At 38.4% G+C, this 21,956-nt stretch overlaps 1 protein-coding gene across 3 annotated transcripts in view; it reads right to left on the bottom strand.

Moving 5' to 3' along the window:
- The window catches only part of MAST4 (microtubule associated serine/threonine kinase family member 4), a 276,434-nt gene that overhangs the window by 130,033 nt on the left and 124,445 nt on the right, over positions 1-21,956 (bottom strand). For all 3 annotated transcript variants that reach the window (XM_063180836.1, XM_063180838.1, XM_063180842.1), the window contains one exon: positions 11,804-11,835. In XM_063180836.1, coding sequence (XP_063036906.1) covers positions 11,804-11,835 — 32 coding nt within the window. The remainder of the gene's footprint in view (positions 1-11,803; positions 11,836-21,956) is intronic.

Below are 21,956 nucleotides of genomic sequence, written 5' to 3'. Positions count from 1 at the left end.
CAGCACTGAAGGGCTGTAAGCATTGTATTCCTTTGCAAATGCAAACCCTGGTCTCCTCTTAGCTAGTTCAAGAGTCAATTTATAAAACAAGATGTAGGAAAACATGGCTCAAATTATTCATTTATGTCTTTACTGAGGTGTCTCTAGTTTAGCAATCTCAGACATCTGGTTAAAACCAAGCAAAAACAGAAAAGCACAGAGAATATTTATTTCATTGAAACACAAACCAGAAAGATGTTACTTCCACAGCACAGTTATTAACATTATATGCTTTCAAAGTCCCTCTCTTCTGCAGATGTTGACTATTCCTGCTTTTTCCCCTTAATAATGGTAACACAATAACACCATTAACAATGCAGGTGCCACTGGATTTCATTATTCTGTAACATTTAACAACAATTATATTAATACAATTAACAAGTCAATGCACCCTTTGGATCTGCAGGCTTCTTGGCTAATGCTTTCCAAAGGTATTCTAGGGTTAGTAATCAACTCTCAAAGAATAATGACCTGAATTTCTGTCATCTAATCTGTTTACCACACCAATTCACACATTCATGCATTTCCAGCAAGCACAGCTGCTTCACTGCTAGCACCACAGTTTATAACGGAGTTCTAGCAGGAATGATGTCTGCATCCTGCAGTGAGTGCAACACTGCAGTTAAGTGCAACACTGCTTCTTGGCATCAGTGAGATGCAAAACACAGCACAAGAGGAATGGGGTGAAAAACACACACACAATCTCTTTTTACAGTCTTTCAACATAGCATGCCTGGGCAGATTATAACTGCAGACAAAAGAAGTCTGAAATATGAATCTTCCCATTTGTTACCTCTACCTGACATCAAGAGACAGACCAACACAATGTGTATAAAGCAAGCCTCATGCTTTAGCTATCTGCCAGAAAGCATCAGAAAGTATTCTTCATATTAATCTAACTGCACAGTTTATTCAGGATTGTTTGGCTATATCCTACTTTTCCCATTAGTATTTGAGATAGGTCACAGCTAAGGAAGCAAGACCAGATGGAGAAAGCAATCCTTTTCCTTCAATCCCTGTCTGGTATGTCTCACTCATATGCTCAAACTCACAATAATTGCCCGATTTGTAATTGCAAGGAACGCTTCATCTTGGTCAGCTTACATAAGGAGAAGGAGGTGGGCTGTCCTATCGGTTTTCCTAGGGAACAGAGGAAGTGGATGCCAATGACAGAAGGTGTCTGCATTCACTCGCACCCAAAAACCTCAAGTTTGCACAATGGGCTCAGCATGGCATGCAGAAATAAATGCCTTGTCACTGCAGGGCAGTGGGTAAATTTCCGTAGAACCTGCATGTCCCTGCGTTCAGTACATGCCAGCACAAAGCACGATGAACTCTCAGGGTACGGGCGTGACTGTTTGGTATGCCATGACAGAAAGACATATTAGACAACTGCTTCCAGCCCTAAGTCCTGTTAACATCATGGATCTATTGACATTTAAAGGCATATCCTTTAAATGTCAATCTGATAAATCAGATAGCAATAAGCAATTTACAATAACACATTTTATTAACGTGTCACTGGAGTACACAGTAAAAGATTAGGTGGTCTTGCAAAATATGACAGAGTCTATTTAGAGCTCTAACTCATATGATTCTGCAAGGGACTTGTTTTGAAATTACAGTTCTAGAAAGCACTCAAACTCAAATATATTAAAATAACTTTTTATAAATTAATTGCATATTCTGCTGAGAGCTTTACGGTATTGTCTGTATTGCTAAAAAACAGAATGGATCAAAAGAATGTGTTCATTAGCGATGTTAATTAAACTTTAGAAATAACAGAACTGCTGTAAGTTAACCCAGCAACTGGTTGTCACATTGAACATCTTAACTAAAAACAGTGATCCTAAAACATTGCAGACGAAAGGAATCAATAAACACCCACCAGCCAAGATTTGGCAAAATCTCTTTGCAACCTCACCCACTTCCATTCCTCCACAGTCAGTTTCAACAGGTACTTCTTAAACTTCCCCTGCAGCCAGGACAGCCTCCTTGTGTGTAGAGCAGATGCATTTTACATAAAGCAGGACTCATAATGACTGATCCTGCAACTTTGAGAGCTCAGAAGACATAAAAATAATGAAGTTGTGTGGACAAAGAATGAGAGAAAAAGTTCCCTATTCTTTGTCTAATTATCATTTTAACTGTTACTATAGATGACACCAGCAAGAGGTGTTAGAGGTTTTAGAGGTGTTAGCAATAAAAATATCTCAACCAATAAAGTCTCTTGTCAACAGACATTAAACTAAAAATGGTAAAAAGCTTGAGAAAGCTATTATAACATGTTAATAACAATTATGATCTCAGTCTGCACTGCCTTTCATGAAAAAAAGCATTAAAAATGAGTGGCAAAAATAGATCTACTTTTTGAAGAGTTCTACACTACACAAGGTTTAAACAGTTGTTCTTTTTAAAGACAAGACCCTCATTACACAGGGATAACCCAAAACCAGGCTCTTAATGACTATTTGTTCATCTGGTCTTCATTTAAGCTATATTTCAGTGCTAACTGATGCCATTTACCTTTCCTTTATGGTTGTTTTTTTTTGGGTTTTTTTTGTTTTTGTTTTTCTTTTTTTTTTTTGTCAAAAGAATGAAAACATAAAAATCTTCAAAGACATAAAAAACACCTATGGAATTGTTTTTGAGATCATGATAGTATCTGAAAATCTCCTTCAAAAAGTTAAAGCACAAATTCATGATTCCACAGTCCAGCCTGCAGCTGGATTCTCCCAAAACCTTATACCCATCTACCAACAACTAATACAGAGTTACCAAGCTGTTTTGGCTGGTTGATAACTGATTCCTTGTTAAGACCTTATCATGCACATGAATACATATATGCCTGAAGAAGAAGCTTCCCAACAATTCTGTAAGGCTACTCCATGTATGCTTCAATTTTATTTATTTTTTTTTTAATTCACCTTCTGGTTCCCTTTGTCATTAAACAAACAAGTAGACAAGTGCTCCGAACGGAGGTGAGCAGCTGAAAGAGAGCCATCAGACTTACACAAAAAAAACCCCAAGCAAAGAAACAAACAAAAACCACACAAAACAAAGAAACAAAAAAAAAAAAAAAAAAAAAAAAAAAAAAAAACAAAAAAACCAAACCAAACCAAAAAAAAAAAATCTCAAGAAATTTGAAGCTTGCATCTTTTTTTTTTAATCTGTCTTATGCTTTCATAAAGCCCTATGCACATTTCCGCAAGGAATTCTGTCATTACAGACAAGTACAAATTAATAACCTTGTCTATGATGAGACAGTACTTTCTTCCAACATATGAAATCATGTTTCAGCAGAAAGTTTGAGCAAATAATCCCATGGACATAATGACCATTTATTAAGAGTGCTAGGAAAGTCAAGCGGTCACACATTCTTCCCCAAGAGAGGTCCATTATACCTATATTACTCCTATTGCTCCAGTTACATGTTTGTCTCATCTTTGTTAAAAACTGACAGTGATTCCACAACACTCCCAGGTACACACTCCTCTGCTACATTGTTTAGACACCGCTCCAACCATGTCTGAGATGAATTCCCTTGATCCAATCTAAATACATTAAATCTTACTGTACACCCCAATAACACAGAAAACATTTTGCTTCCTACTCATGGCAGATGTTCCACACACTGGAAGATTTTCATGAACACCCCTCAGCCTTCCCCTCTCTAAAATAAATAACCCCAGCACAGTAAATATTTTTCCATATACCATGTCCAATTTTCCAAGCAGCTGAGAGTTGTCATCTGTTTCCAGCTGATCGACATCAACACACAGCACTTCAATATAAGGCCTTGTAAGTTCTGTGTGGGATAGAATAATGCTGCATGCTTTGCAGCTCAAAATATCAGCTTCCCAGCACAGGATACCCACTGCCCTCCAACAGCAACTGTGGTATCTTAAACCTCACAGATCACTTCTGAAAACTAATTCCTATTCAACTATCTTGCGTATCTGCAGATTTTCTGCAGGAGCAGAATTTTTACTTTACTTGGGATATTTTCTCCACGTTGTCAGAATGATTCTGAAACCCCATACTATATTTCAACATACTTGCATCTTTCCCAGCTTGTTGTCTGCTGCAAACTCCATGAACATAATCTAGTCTATCCATTACCTAGGTCGCTAATGGAAAATAATGACTACAACCAGTTGTCCAGGATTATTACACCTGCAGCCCAGTGCTATGTCCTGTTAGTGTTTCCACCCTATAAGAAGCAAAGCAAAAGGCTCTTGAAAGTCACAATATCCCCAGCCCACGCCTCCACCCCACCAAGACACATTTGCTGGTATGGCTTACTGGTAAAATTTGACTTTTAAAAAAAGCCAGCAAAGTTATGATTTATAGAACAAGAACCTAAAAATCTTTCTTGATTTACATATATGTGGATATATTCTTGGTACTTCTGACAGGCATGTCAACCATAAAACAGCCTTATTTTTAAATGAAAACGGAAACATTTTACATTTCTCCTAGCAGAAACTAGGAGGAAAGCATTCACAAAATATGACAATGTCCTGTAAAAGCTAATTTTCAGCAGCATTTCAATGATACTACGAAGAACAACAGAAGAGCTGAGGCTGGGTCTCAAGGCCATACCTACACATGAATACAAACACGGCTGATTTAATCCTGTTTCCATCACATACTGTGTTGAAGTCTGGTATGTGTCCAGTCACCTGATGGCAAAATAGCACCATGTAGGCAAGGGGAAAAAAGCATTCCCAATGTCCATATTCCCCGCACAACTTTTACAAAGGCACAAGAGAGCTTTTCCATTCAGGCTAGAACAGCAGGAACTTGCTTATTTACAGCAGCACACTCAGCCCTGTGTCAGGAGCACCTGTGATAGCATGTTTGTCTCAAATACCATGCTTGCCTTCACTGCTTAGGGGCATGACCACACTAAACATTCATGAGTGAAGCCACTGGGATTTGAGGAAATGTGATTATATGCAATTACGCTGCCTTTTGCACTGTGGCAGTCAACACACAATGAATATAAAGTAAGAAACTCCCCGTGTCAGCCTTTTAGACTCACTTGCTCCCTGTGGCAGTTAGCTGCTACCCTTTTCAGGCAAGCATGACAATAATGCAGATCCACTTATCCCCAGCACCTTTTCTGACCTTTTCACATGCCTGTGAGATCTGCTGCAACACACCTCATTAAGCCTCACAGGGCTAAGCTTGACTGGCTTGCTAGGAAAAAATGTGACAGAGAAGCAGAAATCCTACAATGTTTAGGAGAAAAAACAAGAGAACAGAGATGGCACAGAAGGGCAAATACACAGAAGGAATGTGTACTAATGCCAGGTTGGCTGCTGCCTTGACTCAGTGAGCAGACTACACAGAGGCAGAGCTCCTTGATTAGCCCTTATGGAACAAAATGGTATCATGCCAACGCAATATTTTCCTTCTCCAAACCTACAAAAGAAGAGCTCTGTCCTGCCGCCATTTAGCCTCCACTTTCCTTTCCAGACTGCCACAGAAGCCACCCACCTTCCTGCCACCCATGCTTTTGGTTGAAGTAACCTACTCAGTTTCTGCAAGCTCCAGTCTTTCAGTGAGCCATCAACCCCTCTGCAAAAACTGCATGTGCTGCCTGCCCCTCAGCTTACTCCCAGGGGCCATCACCCATCCTCCCATACACCAAGCATTTAGCAACCAGGTTCTTGGCATGCCTTCCCCATATTAAAACTACAATCACAGAGTCAATTCTGCAAGCCTGAACCTGTGTTAGGGCCTCTGCCCCAGCTCTCCACCGCTCTATCCCGGAGGACATGCCTGCAAGGAAGGCACTTGGCTTAACACAAAGGCTGAAAAGACAAGTGGAAAACCTCCAGCAAAACAGAGCACGCAAAGGACTGCATTCAGCCAACAAAACTTTAACACCGTTAGCACGATGCATAACTCCCAGGGAGAAGGGAGGCAGCAGATAGTAGGATGAAAGGAAATCAATAGGATCCAGAAGTTTTAGACAGGGACGGAAGTGGTGGTAGGGGCAAGAATGGCCACAGCCACAAACATTATGTTCACAAAATACAAAAGACACAGCCAGGACAACCTAACTATAGGGCAGGTACACTCCCAGCTATGGCCAACAGAGGCCCTGCTGCCACACTGACATCTGTTTGCTTTAAAACTTTCAAGTCTGTCTGTAGGGACATAACTGTAGGCAACAAATACACTAATGTCCTTTATGATAAGCAACAGTACAGGTTTAGAATACTGACAGTAGTAAAATACGTTCAAGTCTGTATTTCATAGGAAAGAGTGAGGGGAAAAAATACTCCCTTCCTCCTCTGAGACAAAACAGAAGTAGTTCACTGGGATTTCATGATTGCTCTTCATGACATCCACAGAAAGTCATCCTATACTTTACATAATGGAATGGCAGTAATATTGAAAATTTCAAGAGGAAAATCTGTAATGGCAGAATGCCTAACTGAAGATGCAATGCAGGCAGATCCCTGATGTTCAGCAACTGCCTCTTTTCTTCTGAGGGCAGATATTTAGAATACAGGTGATACTACTAGCCAGAGAGGAAAAAATATATTGTCCAGAAAAACCTGAGTGCTTCTTTTCTTAAGGTAAAAGCAAACATTAATTTGTAGTCAATACCTCACCTTTAAACCCCATCAAAAAGCAAGCAAACAAACAAACAAAAGAAAGAAAACAAAAAAGGAAAAAAAAAGAAGAGAAATAAAAAGACAAACATAAAACAGCCTCTCATTACAATTCTTTAAGCACAGGTTCATCAAGCCATCATGTACTCCACCCAGAGCCCCACCAAGACTCCAGTCCTACAGATCCTAAGTAAATGTGTGCACACTAGGAATTGCACAGCCTCAGGAAGCTCCCTCCCAAGATTAAGAAATTATTCAAAACTTTGTAGCATCATTGCCAAATTAAAATCAATTCATCAATACAGCATACAGCAGCCTAGATCATGCAATTCATCAGGACATTGCAACTCCTTTTTAACATTTTTTCTTAACAAATTTCAGACATTCCTTAACTGAAGAAAACTGAACTTCCTGAAATTAATGACACTGGGGAAAAAAACAGTGAACAAGAAGCTGCCTCAGTATGTCAGATTTTCAAGGTTTAGTTTATTAGAAATTCAAGCTGTGCTGTCTAGCAGTGGTTACCTACATGATGTTCTTCTGCCAGTTTTCTCGATGTGTAAGAACTTTCTCAGGCAGCAGAATAAAATAGGTGGTTATATGGTTATTTGTTCTTTTTGTGTATGTGATACAGTTTTTGTGTGTGTGATACAGTGAAACTTTACGGAAACAAAATCAAAGACAAATAATTCTACTCGCTGAGAATGCAACTTCTGTTCATAAAATGAACAAGAAGACACAGCCAATGCTGATTTAAAAATGCTTATATACATCCATCACTTTTGCCAGATAACCATTAATTACACAATTATTGCACTCACACTAAGTCACCCCTAGACCCCACCCTAATACACACAATCTATGGATTTTATCCACTTACATCCTCTTTTATGATTTATCACATCACGTGTTAGAAAAAGGAATGTTTTAATGTAATTCATCATGTTCCTTTTCAGTGAAAAAATAGGTATATTATGTTGAGGGTATTTTAAAGCTTTACAGTACCTTTTTACCGGTAAATTTATGCTCAGCTATTTTTGTGTGTGTACATGTGTACATCCTTGGATAGGGATGTGTAAATGCAATCAGGCACTCCTGGTTCATAAGAGGATCTGTGTGCTTCACAAACAGAAACACTTAATTCTGATCAAATTAAATCTGTATTTCTGAGTCTGGCTTAACATTAAGCATAAGCATCTCCCTTGATATTTCAGAATCACAGAATAGTCTGAGCTAGAAAAAACCCACAAGGATCATCATGCCAAATCTTAAGCAAACGGCCCATAAAGGGATCAAACCCGCAACCTTGGTGTTATTAGCACCATGATCTAACCAACTGAGCTAGGGTTAGGGTTGGAAGTGTTAGGTGAAAATAAATAAATCAATAAAAATATTCCATCAAGACATAAATAACCCATCCCAATTGTAGCAGTGTGCAAAAATACACTCCTATTCAGTTTTCCAATAGACTTGCAAAGTGGGATACTAACAGCCACGCAGGTTTACAATCAGGCCAAGTTTATATAAAGTCTTTTTGCTGCTGGAGTGAGCCTGAGAGAAAGCTCTCATCCATTCATCCTGCCTCCAAGCCATCACACCCTGCTGCCAGAAAGAAGCATTTGTGCAGTTGCGCAATTTAACATGCCAAAGAAACTGCATGAAGCAAGTTGCAACCCGGATCAATTCTGCCTGTGTCCAGAGAAAGAGTTGAGCCAACACAGCCAGGGGGTGCTCCAAGCATGGAGAAGCTCACTTGTCAGCCAACCACAACTCTTTATCTCAGTTTAGCCAACTATGCTAAGATTGCTCACCCCTGAAATAGCTCTCCCTGTCCTGTTTAAAGATGTGTCCTTGGCATGACACTGGGCCTGAAGCACCAAAAGACAGTGTGAGATGTCCCTGCCTGGAACTGTTCAGGACCTCTAGATGTCTACTCAAAGGAACACACAGGACTTTTCACATCTTGAAATTCAATCTTCATGTCACCATTTATATAATATACAAATACAGCAGTCAACATGGCCCATGCACATAACCCCACAGCTATTGCTAACCTCAGCAGTGTGAGCCCTTTTAATTAAGCACTATTAAAGTAATTTTAAAATTACTTTGGGGTTACCATGGCCAGGTTTTAGTAGTAGGGGAGCTAGAAGGTGGCTACTGGGAGAAGCTGCTAGAAGCTTTCTCTGTGCCTGGCAGATCCAATGCCAGGCAACTCCAAGACAGACCTGCTGCTCACCAAGGCTGGGCCAATGAAATTATGTCAACAGCTCTGTGGTAACAGATTTAAGAAGGAAAAAAAAAAGTTATTGCACAGGAATAATTGCAGCCAGAGAAGAGCAGAGCAACAAAATGTAGTCGCAGCTCTCTTCACAGAAAGCAGGCGGGAACAACTTCCCAAGGATACTTCCTGCAAATCACAGTGAGGAACCTCAGAGAAGAAGAAAACAATTCTTATCACTATTCTTTGCTCCAGTTGTTTTTGTGCATGTGGAATGTGTTAGGAAGAAGTGATTTGGTAATTGGATTCTGGTGATGGTTTTTTATGTTAGTTAACCAATCACTCGAAGCTGTGTCCTGACTCTCTGGAGACAGTCACAAGTTTTTCTTTACTATGTATCTTTTGTATAGTATAGTATAGTATAGTATAGTATAGTATAGTATAGTATAGTATAGTATAGTATAGTATAGTATAGTATAGTGTAATATAGTTTAATAAAGCAATTGTTTAGCCTTCTGAATCAATGTAGTAGGATGCCAATCATTCCCAGACGTTGGGGTCATCCTGTTTAGAATAAAGATATATGAGAGGAGCAGCCCTGCAGACACCAAGGCTGGTGAAGGAGGGGCAGGAGGTGCTCCAGGCACCAGAGCTGAGGATCCCCTGCAGCCGTGGTGGGACCGTGGTGAGGCAGCTGTGGCCCTGCAGCCATGGAGGCCCCAGGGGATGCAGAGATCCATGTGCAGCCCCTGGAGGGGACCCAGGCCAGAGCAGGTGGATGTCTGAGACAAGGCTGTGACCCTGTGGGAGGCCTGGGCTGCAGCAGGGTCCTGACAGGGACCTCCAGACCCATGGAGAGAGGAGCCCATGCTGGAACAGGTTTCCTGGTAGGACTCGTGACCCTGTGGGGGACGCACACTGGAGCAGGCTGGGCCTGAAGGACAGCACCTTGTGGAAAGAGGCCCATACTGGAGCACTTCATGCAGAATTGTTGCTTATGGGATGGACTCAAACTGAAGAAGTTCATGGAGAACATGGAGGAGACCCCAGACAAGAGCAGAGGAAGAACTCCTCTCCCTGAGCAGCAGAAGAAACAATGTGATGAACTGTCCATAACCTCCATTCACTGTCTCTCTGTGCCACTGAGAGGGGAAAGGCAGAGCCTGAGAAGGATGGAGAGGTGTGAGAAGGTGTTCTTAGCATTTATTTTATTTCGCATTATCCCGGTTCGTTTAGTAATAAATTCAATCACTATACCAAATTCAAGTCTGTTTGGCCTGTGACAGTATTTAGTGAGTGATCTCTCCCGGTCCTTATCTTACTTTACACATGAACCCTTCACTGTATTTTCTCGCTTCAGTCTAGTTTCAGAGGGAAGTGACAGAGAAGCTTTGGTGTATGCCAGGCACCCAGCCAGGGTCAACCCACTACAACCATTTGCAGAAACATAAGCTCTTCAATAACTGGATATGATTATGCTGACAAGATGCTGTTCTCTACTACAGTTTAATAAAGCCTCAGCAACATCACAAAAAGCACACTAGTATCTCAGTGATCAGCTAAACCAGTATGTATGTGAATGCAACTGAGGTGATTGAGATGCAGTCATTTTCAGATTTGGAGTAAAGTAACTAATAACATTTAATATCAAACATCCTAGCAAGAATAAGCAAGGTCAAGTTCTAAGAGCCACTTTTTGCTCTAGCTGAAGTGAACAGCAGTTTAGCCATTAACTTTAACTGAGTTAAATATAAAGCACGAAGGACACCAAAAGAATGAACCAAAAATCATTTTCTTTAACTGTTTTTCTCTCTGTCACTGAAATACTTAAATAATTAAATACTTGTCAAGGAATTAGTTTTCTATTTTCTTGATTTTTCTTACATAATGGGTTTGCTTACTATATACCATAAGAATTATCATGCATCCAAACCTGAAACAAGAAGGTTTTCCAACACAGCAGATATCCGATTAAGTACAGGCTTCTGGTATGCTCTTTGAGTCAGAACAACAAAGCACTTCACAGCACTTTCCCAGCAGTTACAGTTTCAGTTATTCACATATCTCATCTGCCATCACTAAAACCTACACAGCACCGTCAAGTTGAAACCAAGTAACCGGCCTCTTGTGCAAGGGCACAGGGTTTTGCTCAAAATTGTCACCAATAATCTACAGATCATCTTATAGTCTTATTTTTGAAAGAAAGCAGTAAGTGAACAGAGTTTGCTCCTTAGACATTTTGTGATGTTCTTATCCCAATACTTTCTCAACAAGTTACTAATACAGAATAAGAAATTAAACAGATGCAAATAAAAAAATGCAAGTTTTAAAGACAAACAGCTCAAAACCACTGGAGAATCAAAGCCAAGGTATAGAAATCTAAATGAACTCAGCATCTGAGTACTTATTATTATAAGCAACAATTTATAGAAGAATATATGGTCTTTCCATAATCAAAATAGTAGCTTAACAATCCTATATATTTAGTAAACTCATCTATTCTTTTTTCCTACCTTCTCATCCAGGACTGTTTATGGAGTTCCATAAGCATGACAAGTTTCTTTTATATCATTCACAAAGAAAACATGTTTCTTCCTTGATTTTTAACAAGAAAAATCTTTAATAGAAAACAATACCCTGAACTTAAAAACTTTGCATCCCTTTGGAAATCCCTGATATAGCTTCTCTAAAATCCCAATAGCTTCTCTAAAAGATCAACATAAAAATGGTGACTGAACAACCCACAAGTTTTCATTTACAATTTTCATTTCTTTGTATGTATTCTCAGGCAGAACAACTGCCACATTTAACCGCCATTTTAACTGCCCTAAAAAGAAAACTAGTCTACTCTAAAACTGTCAAAAATACATACTACAATCTAAGCACAACAGCAAAAAAGTCATATACTTACAAACTTCCTCTTCTTGGAAGGCTCAACTCTTTCTGCAACAGAAAAAAGTATCAGTGTGTTAACAATAAAATATTTTCATTTGAGGTAGTCTTTTTGAGACAAGTACCACAGTCCTCTCATCCCATCAGTAGCAGAGAGACAAAAGTGGTATATTGGGACACTGAAAGATGTTACATGTACCACTTTCCTTTCTTATTTGAAATATTAACATTAGCATTTGGAAAAGTCTGTACCTTTTTGTAGCATCAATATTAAAGTATTTCAAGCAACAGACAGATCTTATGGACAAGCCTTACAGTCAGCTATGATGCACTGGCAACATTATTAAAATTTGCAAGAGTCAAATATAACCAAAGATAAAGATAAACTAAGTTCTTTCCAGTACTCAAAAGTTGTTAATAACAGGATCACAAGCTGAACAGGTGACCATTGCCACCAAGCATTCTACACTATATTCTTAAACACAAGAAAGATTAAGTGCATAATAGTTTGGTCCACAATAAATAATTACAATTTATTACAATCTTCTGCAAAGTACTAGCATAACAACAAACTTTTCTACAGCTTTTGCTGAGAACAGTTAAATAGTCAGTCAGACTATGGTTTAACAGTCAAACAACTTCTTATGGGATTGACAAGATAGCCTGCTAGTCAAACAGAACATCATTTTGAACATTTTGCATAGATGGACACCCACAACTTCTCCAGGCAATCTGTTCCATTGTTCAATTACCCTAATTTTTTTTTTATTTCTTACATGAACCTAAATGCTACATTAGTTAAGCATTATCTTTCCAATCATGCCCAGCAGAGAGAATGAACTGCATTCAAATAAAAGGACAACTTGTCTGGCCTAGAGGATACACAGTCAAGATACATTTGAATTTGAAGGACATCATCCTTGTTGAAAGATAAGTTGCATATGCGTGTCCTGGGGTGACTTTATGATGCTGAATTGTATCCCCATTCATCTGTTTGTTTTCAGACACTGCACTCACTCCTCCACACTCTGCTCCTGGACTGTGTTGTCTGCGCACGGACAGACAGTGGGACAGAGCTCTCCTTTGCTTTTAGTTAGTTCTTGGCTAGCTGAGGCAGACAAGTTTCCTGGACTGTAGTATTTTTTCTTCTTGGAACCATTTAAACCTGCTCTGGACTGAGCACCCAGAAGAGCACCTGTGGCCCACTGGGCCAAGCCGGGGCTGTGGCATTTCCAGCACCAGAGGGCCTGATAAGAGACTAAGCGAGCTGAGCTACAGCCCACAAAGGAGGCTTTCTGAGTTTGTCATCTCTTCAGATTGGCAAGAGGTTTTATTGTTTAATACTGTTCAATTTCTGTGCTGCTGAATGCTCTGCCTGTTAAATACACAGTTTTTTTCCACTTTTCTCCCAGGAAATCTTCTTCCCAAACCAGCTGGTGGAGGGCCTGCTTAAATGTGCCTTCTAGAGGAACCCCTTTTGGAAGTTTTCTCCCAGATATGCTCTAATCAGGACAATGAGAACAGTTCAACTTCTGTGGTTTGATAAAGCTATAGGTATTGACCAGAAAACACATATGAGACAAATGGACAAAAATAGTTCAGCCAGGCACCTTAGATAAAAGGCCATAAGGGAATGAATAATTATGTATTCTTTAGAGAGTTTTAAATGGTGTGCAGTAAATAAAGCCTGGGCTGCTAACTGAATGATAAGGACTAAAATATCAAGTAGCAGCTCAATTCCTGAGTACCGCCCATCCTGTTCACTGAATGAGGAAGGAAAAAATAGTGTGAAACAATGCAATTAGACATCGTAATGCAAAGGCACAGGAGAGCAGGATTAGGGGCCTCGGTATCAAATTCTCGTACTTCCTAGGAAGTTCCAGCAACTGTTCAGAATTTGCATTTTAAAACAACCTCTTTTAGCATAACATGTGCTTACGTACAAAAGAACAGTTACACCTGCATACAATATTGCATTATGAAGCTGAGTAATTCCCCTCAATTTAAAATGTCACATTCATCATGAACAAAATGTTACCGCAAGTTAGAACCCACGTACTTCCCTCTGTGGTTTTTTTCTTTAATATTTACAATGTCATTGTGTTCTATTTCTAACATATAACTTGTAATGGTAGGCACTGTCATACTGTAATAGACAATGCTTGTGGGAAAGCTGCCAAATGGTATGAGCAAGAGTTGTACATGGGTTTGAGTTGCAACATGTGCTTTAAATTTGTTTCCTACGAATCTGTGTGGGGGTTTTTTTGTTTGTTTTATTCAGTCGGAGTGTTTTGGTTGTAGTTTATCATTATTACCGCAGTGCAAATAAGAGACACTGGCTTCTGTAGACACCTGAAGTCACATTAGTCTCCTGGCACATTCTCATGCATCCCATGATGAAGCACTACTTTTGACTATCAAATGAAGCTCCACAAGAATAATGACTCACTGTTAAAGATGTTAAAACTACCAAGACCACCCCCTGTATAACAGAAAAAATAAAGCAAAACCACTTGTACATAACTCATACAAGACAATTTACAAAACGTTGCATTTCTAAGGCTGGATTTTAAAACAATATACATATAAACAAAAGAAGTACTGAAATAAAACAAATATCCTTCCTGGATAATATTTCTATCCTCATTTTTCGTATCTATTACAATCATGATGTTAAAATGAGTCACTTCTTTCATGCTTCTCCAGCTGGAGTACCTCCAAGAAAAAAAAAGTAAACTAAAATGTAGTAAACTGAAGCATGTTTTTCACTCTCAGATCATACTAAATTATTACAGCTCCTACATGATTTTTTGGTATTACTTAGGACTCATCCACCCCAAAGATTTTTCCACAGCCTGAAGGAATTAACAGATTATTGACCGTGTCACTACAGACTTTCTGCCTCCTGAGAAGGCTCACCAACATGGTGCTAGCTTTGCAATAGTACAGCACAGCTCCTCAACTGGCTCTATGCAAAACAGGTGGGAAAAGCATAAACACACTCTACGTGGGACTTAGGTCTAGCTTATAGCTTAGATTAGAGAAATCATTTCTTTCTTAGGTATACAAAACATTATTTGTACTAAAAAGTTAAAGACAACACTTTTACTTTTGTCACAGCCACTTTAAAGAGGGACAAATGATACCAAACCAAAAGTCACTCAGTTCTTCAGCCTTGCAAGGCTCCAGTTCAGATCTCAGTTAAACTCCAAATGACCTGCATCAACTTCAGTTTTCTGGTACATCAGTGTTTCATTTCTGAAGGTCTCAGCAGAAGACCCAGAAGACCTGTCTGCCCTCGTTCCACTGCTCAGCATCCAAAGCATGCAGACTGCTGAAGGAAAAACTTAGCAGGGTCAGGACCTTTGGATCACATACTTAGCAGGCAAGCACCTGGGGGCATTAAAAAGATAATAAGATGCCTTTGCTACAACTCTGCATGGTTCTCAGTCACCAGCTCTGCCCCAGAGGATCCCACTGTGCTCTTCTGCCCTTGCCCTACATGGAATCCTCCTCTGGCCAATTCAAGTTAGGCTGGTTTTAGGGCTGTTTCATTCCACTGCAAGAAAATAAAGCAGATTAAATGGACCAGAGACCCCTTGAGGCCCTGTGTGTCTCAAAAACTATTGTCACAAAATATAATAAACCTTGCCTCCAGTTTAAGAGATCTGTGCAAGCTGTGCTAAATTGCTGTAATGTAGCATTAAGAACCAGGTAATATATTGAATGTAATTGCAGCTGTCAATCAGTTCAAACTCTCTACTCTGTGCATTTTACTATCAATAACATGTTTTGACAAGAATAATGCTTTTTGATTATTTCAATAATTATGATTCTTCCCCTGGTCCTACACACCTCTAAGGTACTTCAGTATGCACAAGTTCAGTATCTTCACCACAGTTCAGACATTCAGCCTTATAAACAGATCACACTGAACAAATAAAACACATTTTGGGTCAAAGCCTCCATCCTACTACCTTTGGAAAAAAAACCAACATAAATAGATCTGAACAGAAGAGGTTAGACTTAGAAAACACTAACTTCTTCACACTCCTTGTAAAGATTACCAGCAAGTTAGAGAAAATTTAAAATATTGAATTTTGTCTCCTATATGCAAGGAAGAAAAAATGTCATTAACTTACTACTTGTTACTGGTTCAATTTTAAACAACCAGTGAAAAGTTGCAACATTCATAAACTGCCAAAGACACAGCTCATATTGTTAATACAAGGTTGATTTTGCAATCACAGTAAATCTGCTTCATCTTCCAACAACAGCAATCTCCAAATATTCAAGAAGTCTTTCAGAGTTTCAAGTTCCTCATAAAAGTAGTCTGGAAAAGTGCACCTTTTCAAAACAAATTTCAGTTGCATTCTTCAGCTGGTGAGGTGTTAAGTATAATAAGATTAATAAAAAGAGTTGGGGTTTTTTTTAACACTGTTGCTCTACCCATCCATCATAAATTTTGAATATCTGACAGCTTTCTGGTAACCTGTGTTAGACCTTAACAGCTTAAAATTGTAACATTTCACTGCATTAGTAACAGCAGGAAGGAAAAAAATCAGCAGTGGCACACAATTCACCTTCTTATCATCATCAATGACAGCAAGACTTAGTGCTTTGAGGAACGAATTTGAAGGATTTCTTCGTAAGTAATTATTACATTTTTGCTGAAGATAAGCTGGGGGATGACAGCAGATCTTGCATTTGGATGTGGCAATAAGAATATAAAACAGTGCAAGTGACAAAGTAAAGTATTGTTTCGATCTATCAGAGAAAGGTATTACACTGTGCAAGAGCTTTTTACAAGCTAATCTTGCCCTCTTTATAAGATTAATATATCAAATCATTGCACTAATCCATTCTAAATACCTTCTAAGCAAGGCAGTGGCAGGTTACGCTTTTTATTTTATTTCTTCCAACTTTGCAGGCATTTGGTTCTTCTGGATCACAGAGCAGTGACGTCTGTGACAGATTAGCCACAACAAATTACAAGTGGTAGTGTCTCACACCAAATGTGCATCTTCTGCTCTAAGTTTGTTTCTCTGGCAAAGCTGTCCTTTGCTTCTATGACAACCTTAAGTGTTTCCTGGTTCCAGGAATAGCGAGCCTTTGCCTCAGAAATAGTGTTCTATTAACATCAGGTTGGAATTTTAGGAGTGGCTATTTACCCTAAAAATTGCAGTTGAACACAGGATTAACCAATTTTTCAAAAAGATGCTGAAAATACATTGAGGTCTTTCTTTGTCAGTCAAGGTGTTTTCACTTGCATCTGATTTCTGTCAAAACAGATGTAAATATAAAACTGCTCCTCCTTTCAGATGACCTAAGTGAATTTGTGTTTGCAATACCTCCTTCTAAGCAGTCTGAGTTCTAGACTTGTCCAAGATGCAATCTATATCCATTTTTCTCAGGAAAACTGTACCAGTACCTTCTTCACTGGCTAAGTCAAAATCACTGTCTTTCCTTTTCCATACTTGCTGCCAAGGAACCTGGCAGTATCCATGCCTTACAGTAAAGTCTGATGTTCTGTCTTTTAGCTGAAGGTTTACAGATTCTTTCCACTCATTCAGACACAGCCACCAGTTCACCAGGGTTTTTGCTTGCTTATTGTGCACTCTCACCGACTGAAATCACAGATCATCCCTTCACAAGCATTTCCAAGAACAAAAATTGCCACTTCTGCACTGGCAAGCTCTGGAAGGTAGTTATCACTACTCAAGGAAGACTCCATTCAGCAAAACACTCCTTGAGACAAAACACAATGGTTCTTAATTCTCAATCCTGCACATTCTTAATTGTGCATTTCAAAATTTAAAGATGTTATTCTGCATGATAAGTTATTCCCCTCACATCCCCAAACTTCAAGTTGCAAATTAGCAACACCACCACAGATTGTAACGGGAATATACTGTAGAAGTGAAGAGGCACTTAAGCTCCAACTTGGCCAGGAAAAACCACATTTTATCTAATTCAATATTGTGTGTTCTATGCAATTCATTTTTATCTCCTTAGTTAACTTTCCCTGCTTTTGTTACAGGCACTGCTGACTGTATCCTTCAAAGGAGAAACATATCTTTGTGTCAGTTCTGTGTTCTGAGATGTGATGTAAAAGCAATATTCAGGTGCTAGGCAAATTATCAATTTAAATGCAAATTAACTGGATCAAAAAGAACGCCAAACTGGCTATATATAAAAACCATATAACAAAAAGAAAGCCATCATTTTATCATGTACAAGAGCAATTTGAATAATCTATTTTTCTACAGATGAACCAGATACAACATTAAGATTTATAATAAACTAGACTCAACTAAGAAAACAGCACTTAAATGTGTTTTATTTTGCGTCGTATTCTAGAAATTCTCATATAGCATTAAAAAGACTGATCCATATGGAAGATGAAAAATTTCAGAAGGATTCCATGAGTTAAAAGTAAGGATTTTCCTATGAAATACACTATAGTCTGAAGACTCTTCAATTGTGGGATTGGCAATAACATTTAGTAAGCAAAAGAACTTTGTTTACTTTGTTAAATATTGTTTAGGGATACAATACAATAACACTCTCAACTAAATTTTGAAATAAATTAACAGAAAACAAAGAAGGACAATTACAAGAGTTTTTTTGCAGTTTTTTTTTGCAGAAGACAAAGAACTACAACAGTTTATTCAGAGAAAGTAGAAAGAATCTGAAAAGAAGTAGTAGCCTAAACTCAAAGTAGTTTTGAGTATCATTTTTCAATGTTAGAAAGAGAAAAAATAACCAAACTGACATGGGCAGGGGAAAAAAATAAAAAGAAAGTTAGTGAACAAATAAGTAAATCAGAAGTGCTACAAACATACCATTTATGGGAATAACAGAGAAAATGTGGCAAGCCTAGTTTACCCCAGTGGAGTCCATAATACTCAATGCTTCAAGGACATACCAAATCATCACAAGAAAGCCCTTACAAATCAGTAACCTCCTGCCCAAATGAGAAGCAGGAATGCATTTAGGAATTATGCAAACTATGCATATTATCACTGCTGGATCTAATGTTTTCTCCATGAAAAGCAGCAGTGGCAGAACACATCAACGCCACTACCTTATGACAACAATGCAGCACAACTTATTTAGGAGCATCTACCATAAATAGTAAAAGGTGAAAAACCCCTTTCAATGAGAAACACAAGCCTTTCTGAAAAGACAGCAATTTGACTGTTGCCAACATTAACTCTGTAAATCTCTGCATTCATTTTCTAGTGGTATGATCTTTCCTTACTTCAAATAATTCACACTAAAACATAGCAGAAAAATGTTATTTAAGAGATTGTTGCCCACTATGTTGCACTGTCAGCTCATTTTTAAAAAAATAAATAAATAACCATGTTTCTTTAAGAAAAAAGTGTGAAAACTCTGAATGAACTCTCCACCTCCAAGTACACAAAATCATTTCATCTAACACAGTGTTAGAAAACCTATGCTTAATTCTGACCTGCTGTCCTACAGTTTATTTCACCCCTTGGCAAAGTACATCACCACATGACTAATGGAGAAAATGCATGGACTGGAAAGTGTTTGAAACACCAACACTCAACAGATTCCAGCTGCCAAGTTCACATGAATATTCCCATCAACAAAGTTTAAAAGTGTTATCATATATTAAGGGAAAAGGAGATTAAAAAGGAAAAAAAATGTTGTACAAGACATAAATCCCAGCTACTGGTACAAGTGTTCATCTGAAAAAATATAAACAATTTTACAGATAACCAGAACAGGAAAACCCTAAATCCATGGTTTAACTGAAGCCAGTGATTTCTCTAAGTTCTGTTTGAATCTGTAGGTTCTTTCATCAAACAGAAAGCAGTGCTTTTTATATGGGCATACCCACAAAGGATTTTGCCTACTATTAAAAAGCAAAAGCAAATAAAAACTACTACAGCAAACAGTGGGCCAGCATGAACTTCTTGTCAACATGGTTGCTAAAGACCATTATGCCCACAAGGATCTGGATGCCTTCCTTTCCCCAGATGCAAATCATGTTTTGCATTATACAATCCAGAAGCTCCTGCTGACTTTTGTTGAAATCAGTAACTAGATGATAAAATGATTAAGCTTGCCTTCAGCAGAAGAGACTTGCCTACACTCAGGCTTTGATTGCAACAGTTCCTGTTAGTCATTTTGCACAGGATGGAAGGGGCACAAAAAGTCATAATACATTTGTTCTTTCATCCAGGACTGATTAGCACTAGCAAAATACAGGCCTTGTTCTACCTTTACATGTTCACAATCATCAGCTGGAGGAGACCAAGCCAGAAGAGGAACTAAGCTTTAAGCTCAGCAGAATTGAATCATGGAGTTTAGTCAAAGCAGTACTGTGCCTACAATGCCCACCCTCAGACCTGTGGAGCTGAGCTCTGCAGCTGCTCTTCACATGCAACGGACATACTTGGGGAAAACCAGAAATAAAGGGCACAAGTAACTCACTTTTTCACCCAGAAAAATCACATGGAACAGCAATGACAAAACATTATATTTTCACTTTCAAAAGATATCTCTTTTGCAGAAAAAGGATACTTTATATTTGCTCTGCTTATGATACCAGATTTTCTGCCCCTTATGCAACTAGAAGTATCAAAATTAGAGATTTTCCTTAGAGCTGACATTTTAATCAGTTTTTATAAATTCACATTTAAACAGTTCAGCTGATCCCACACAACTTATCAGCAATATACTCCACTGATGTGAAAGAAAGTTTCAAGTTCTCAAGCAAGGGTTACACTGGAAAAAGTGAGACTGTCAGGAGACCAACTAGGTAAATATTAATCTCGTTTCTGAAAACAGGTTAGTTATAATGTGCACTTCACTTTTTCACTTCAAAACTCTAGTCCTGTGTTTCTCCTAACATTTGATTTTTCAGCTTGTTCAATTTCAGCTGAAGCTTGGTTTCTTACAGAGCTTTAAATGCCCTGAAAAATCTGGAGATCCTCTAAACCAGATCAGTCTAAACATAGTTACTCACGGGCCTTTTCTACATGTCCTGCCCGTTTGCCACGCTTGTTCGCTACTGAACTGCAGAAGGCTGTTCCTCTTCCTATATGGTAGGCAAGAGGACACCATCAGCATGAACTGTTCCACAAATATTCAATTACTAGTCAACACACACTCCAAAACAGGAAAAATTTATTTCAACTGCTCCAAAGATAATAGAACAAAAATCCCATGATCCATATTGATATTACATTGCTCTCCCTGCTGATATATGCAGGTTCTCTAATTAGCTGCAATCTCAATTTTGAGTATCCACCACAGGAAGACAGGAAAAAATGTAATTTTGGAATTTCAGTGCTCTTTTTAAATATTCATTTCCCTATCAGAAAGGGAACATAACACCAACCTTACGAGTCTGCTGTTTTTATTTTTATCTGAAAGCATCAAAATGTCTTCAACAACACACAAATCTACTGTATCAATCTGTATCAATCTTAGATCTAAAATCTCTGATGCAGAGACGAAGCTGATGTCTAGCAGCAACTACCTTGAGGCACAACTCCAACTTCCTAATACTGACAATTTCACTGGAATAATAATTGATAAAACAATATTAATTACTAGGCTAGTGCTGTACCACTGTGTGTAAGAATTTCTGAACTCTTGACATAAAGCACTGTTTCAACCTAGACACAGTTTTCAGCTAAAAAACACAGGGGAAAGACAATCTTGCTTCCATAAAAAAATCAAACGTGTAAGTGTGATAAATACTTTTCCACAATTTATATCATTACCTGGTGCCTCTCTATGTGCTAGCAATAAAGTCAGGTATATTTTATAGTTTTTATTTGGACTACCAACACTCTAGATCAAATGAGATTAGGACCCAGATAGTTTTTTTCATTTATTGCCATTTTATAGAGTGTTTCATTCCCCTCCTTGTTCAATATGGCAAAATGATTGTTTCAAGTGAAACTACAGTAAATCACATCAGCAACTGTATTAAGTTTTGCAAGCATTAGATTTCTTAAATTTCCTTTTGCCTTTGACTGATAATCCTATTTACACCAGTTTAATAAGGTCTAACAGGATCAGTGAAGGTTACTCGAATTTGTATCTCTGTCAAATATCTTTGTCTGCAAGTTTCTATCATGAAATATCTGCTAATTAATGGGAAGAACTTTCCAAAGGCACAGATT

The sequence above is a fragment of the Melospiza melodia genome, chromosome Z (assembly GCF_035770615.1).
Source record: "Melospiza melodia melodia isolate bMelMel2 chromosome Z, bMelMel2.pri, whole genome shotgun sequence".
NCBI lineage: Eukaryota > Metazoa > Chordata > Aves > Passeriformes > Passerellidae > Melospiza > Melospiza melodia.
The sequence above is the reverse complement of the archived record's forward strand: the minus strand, read 5'-3'. Positions and strand labels throughout refer to the sequence as shown.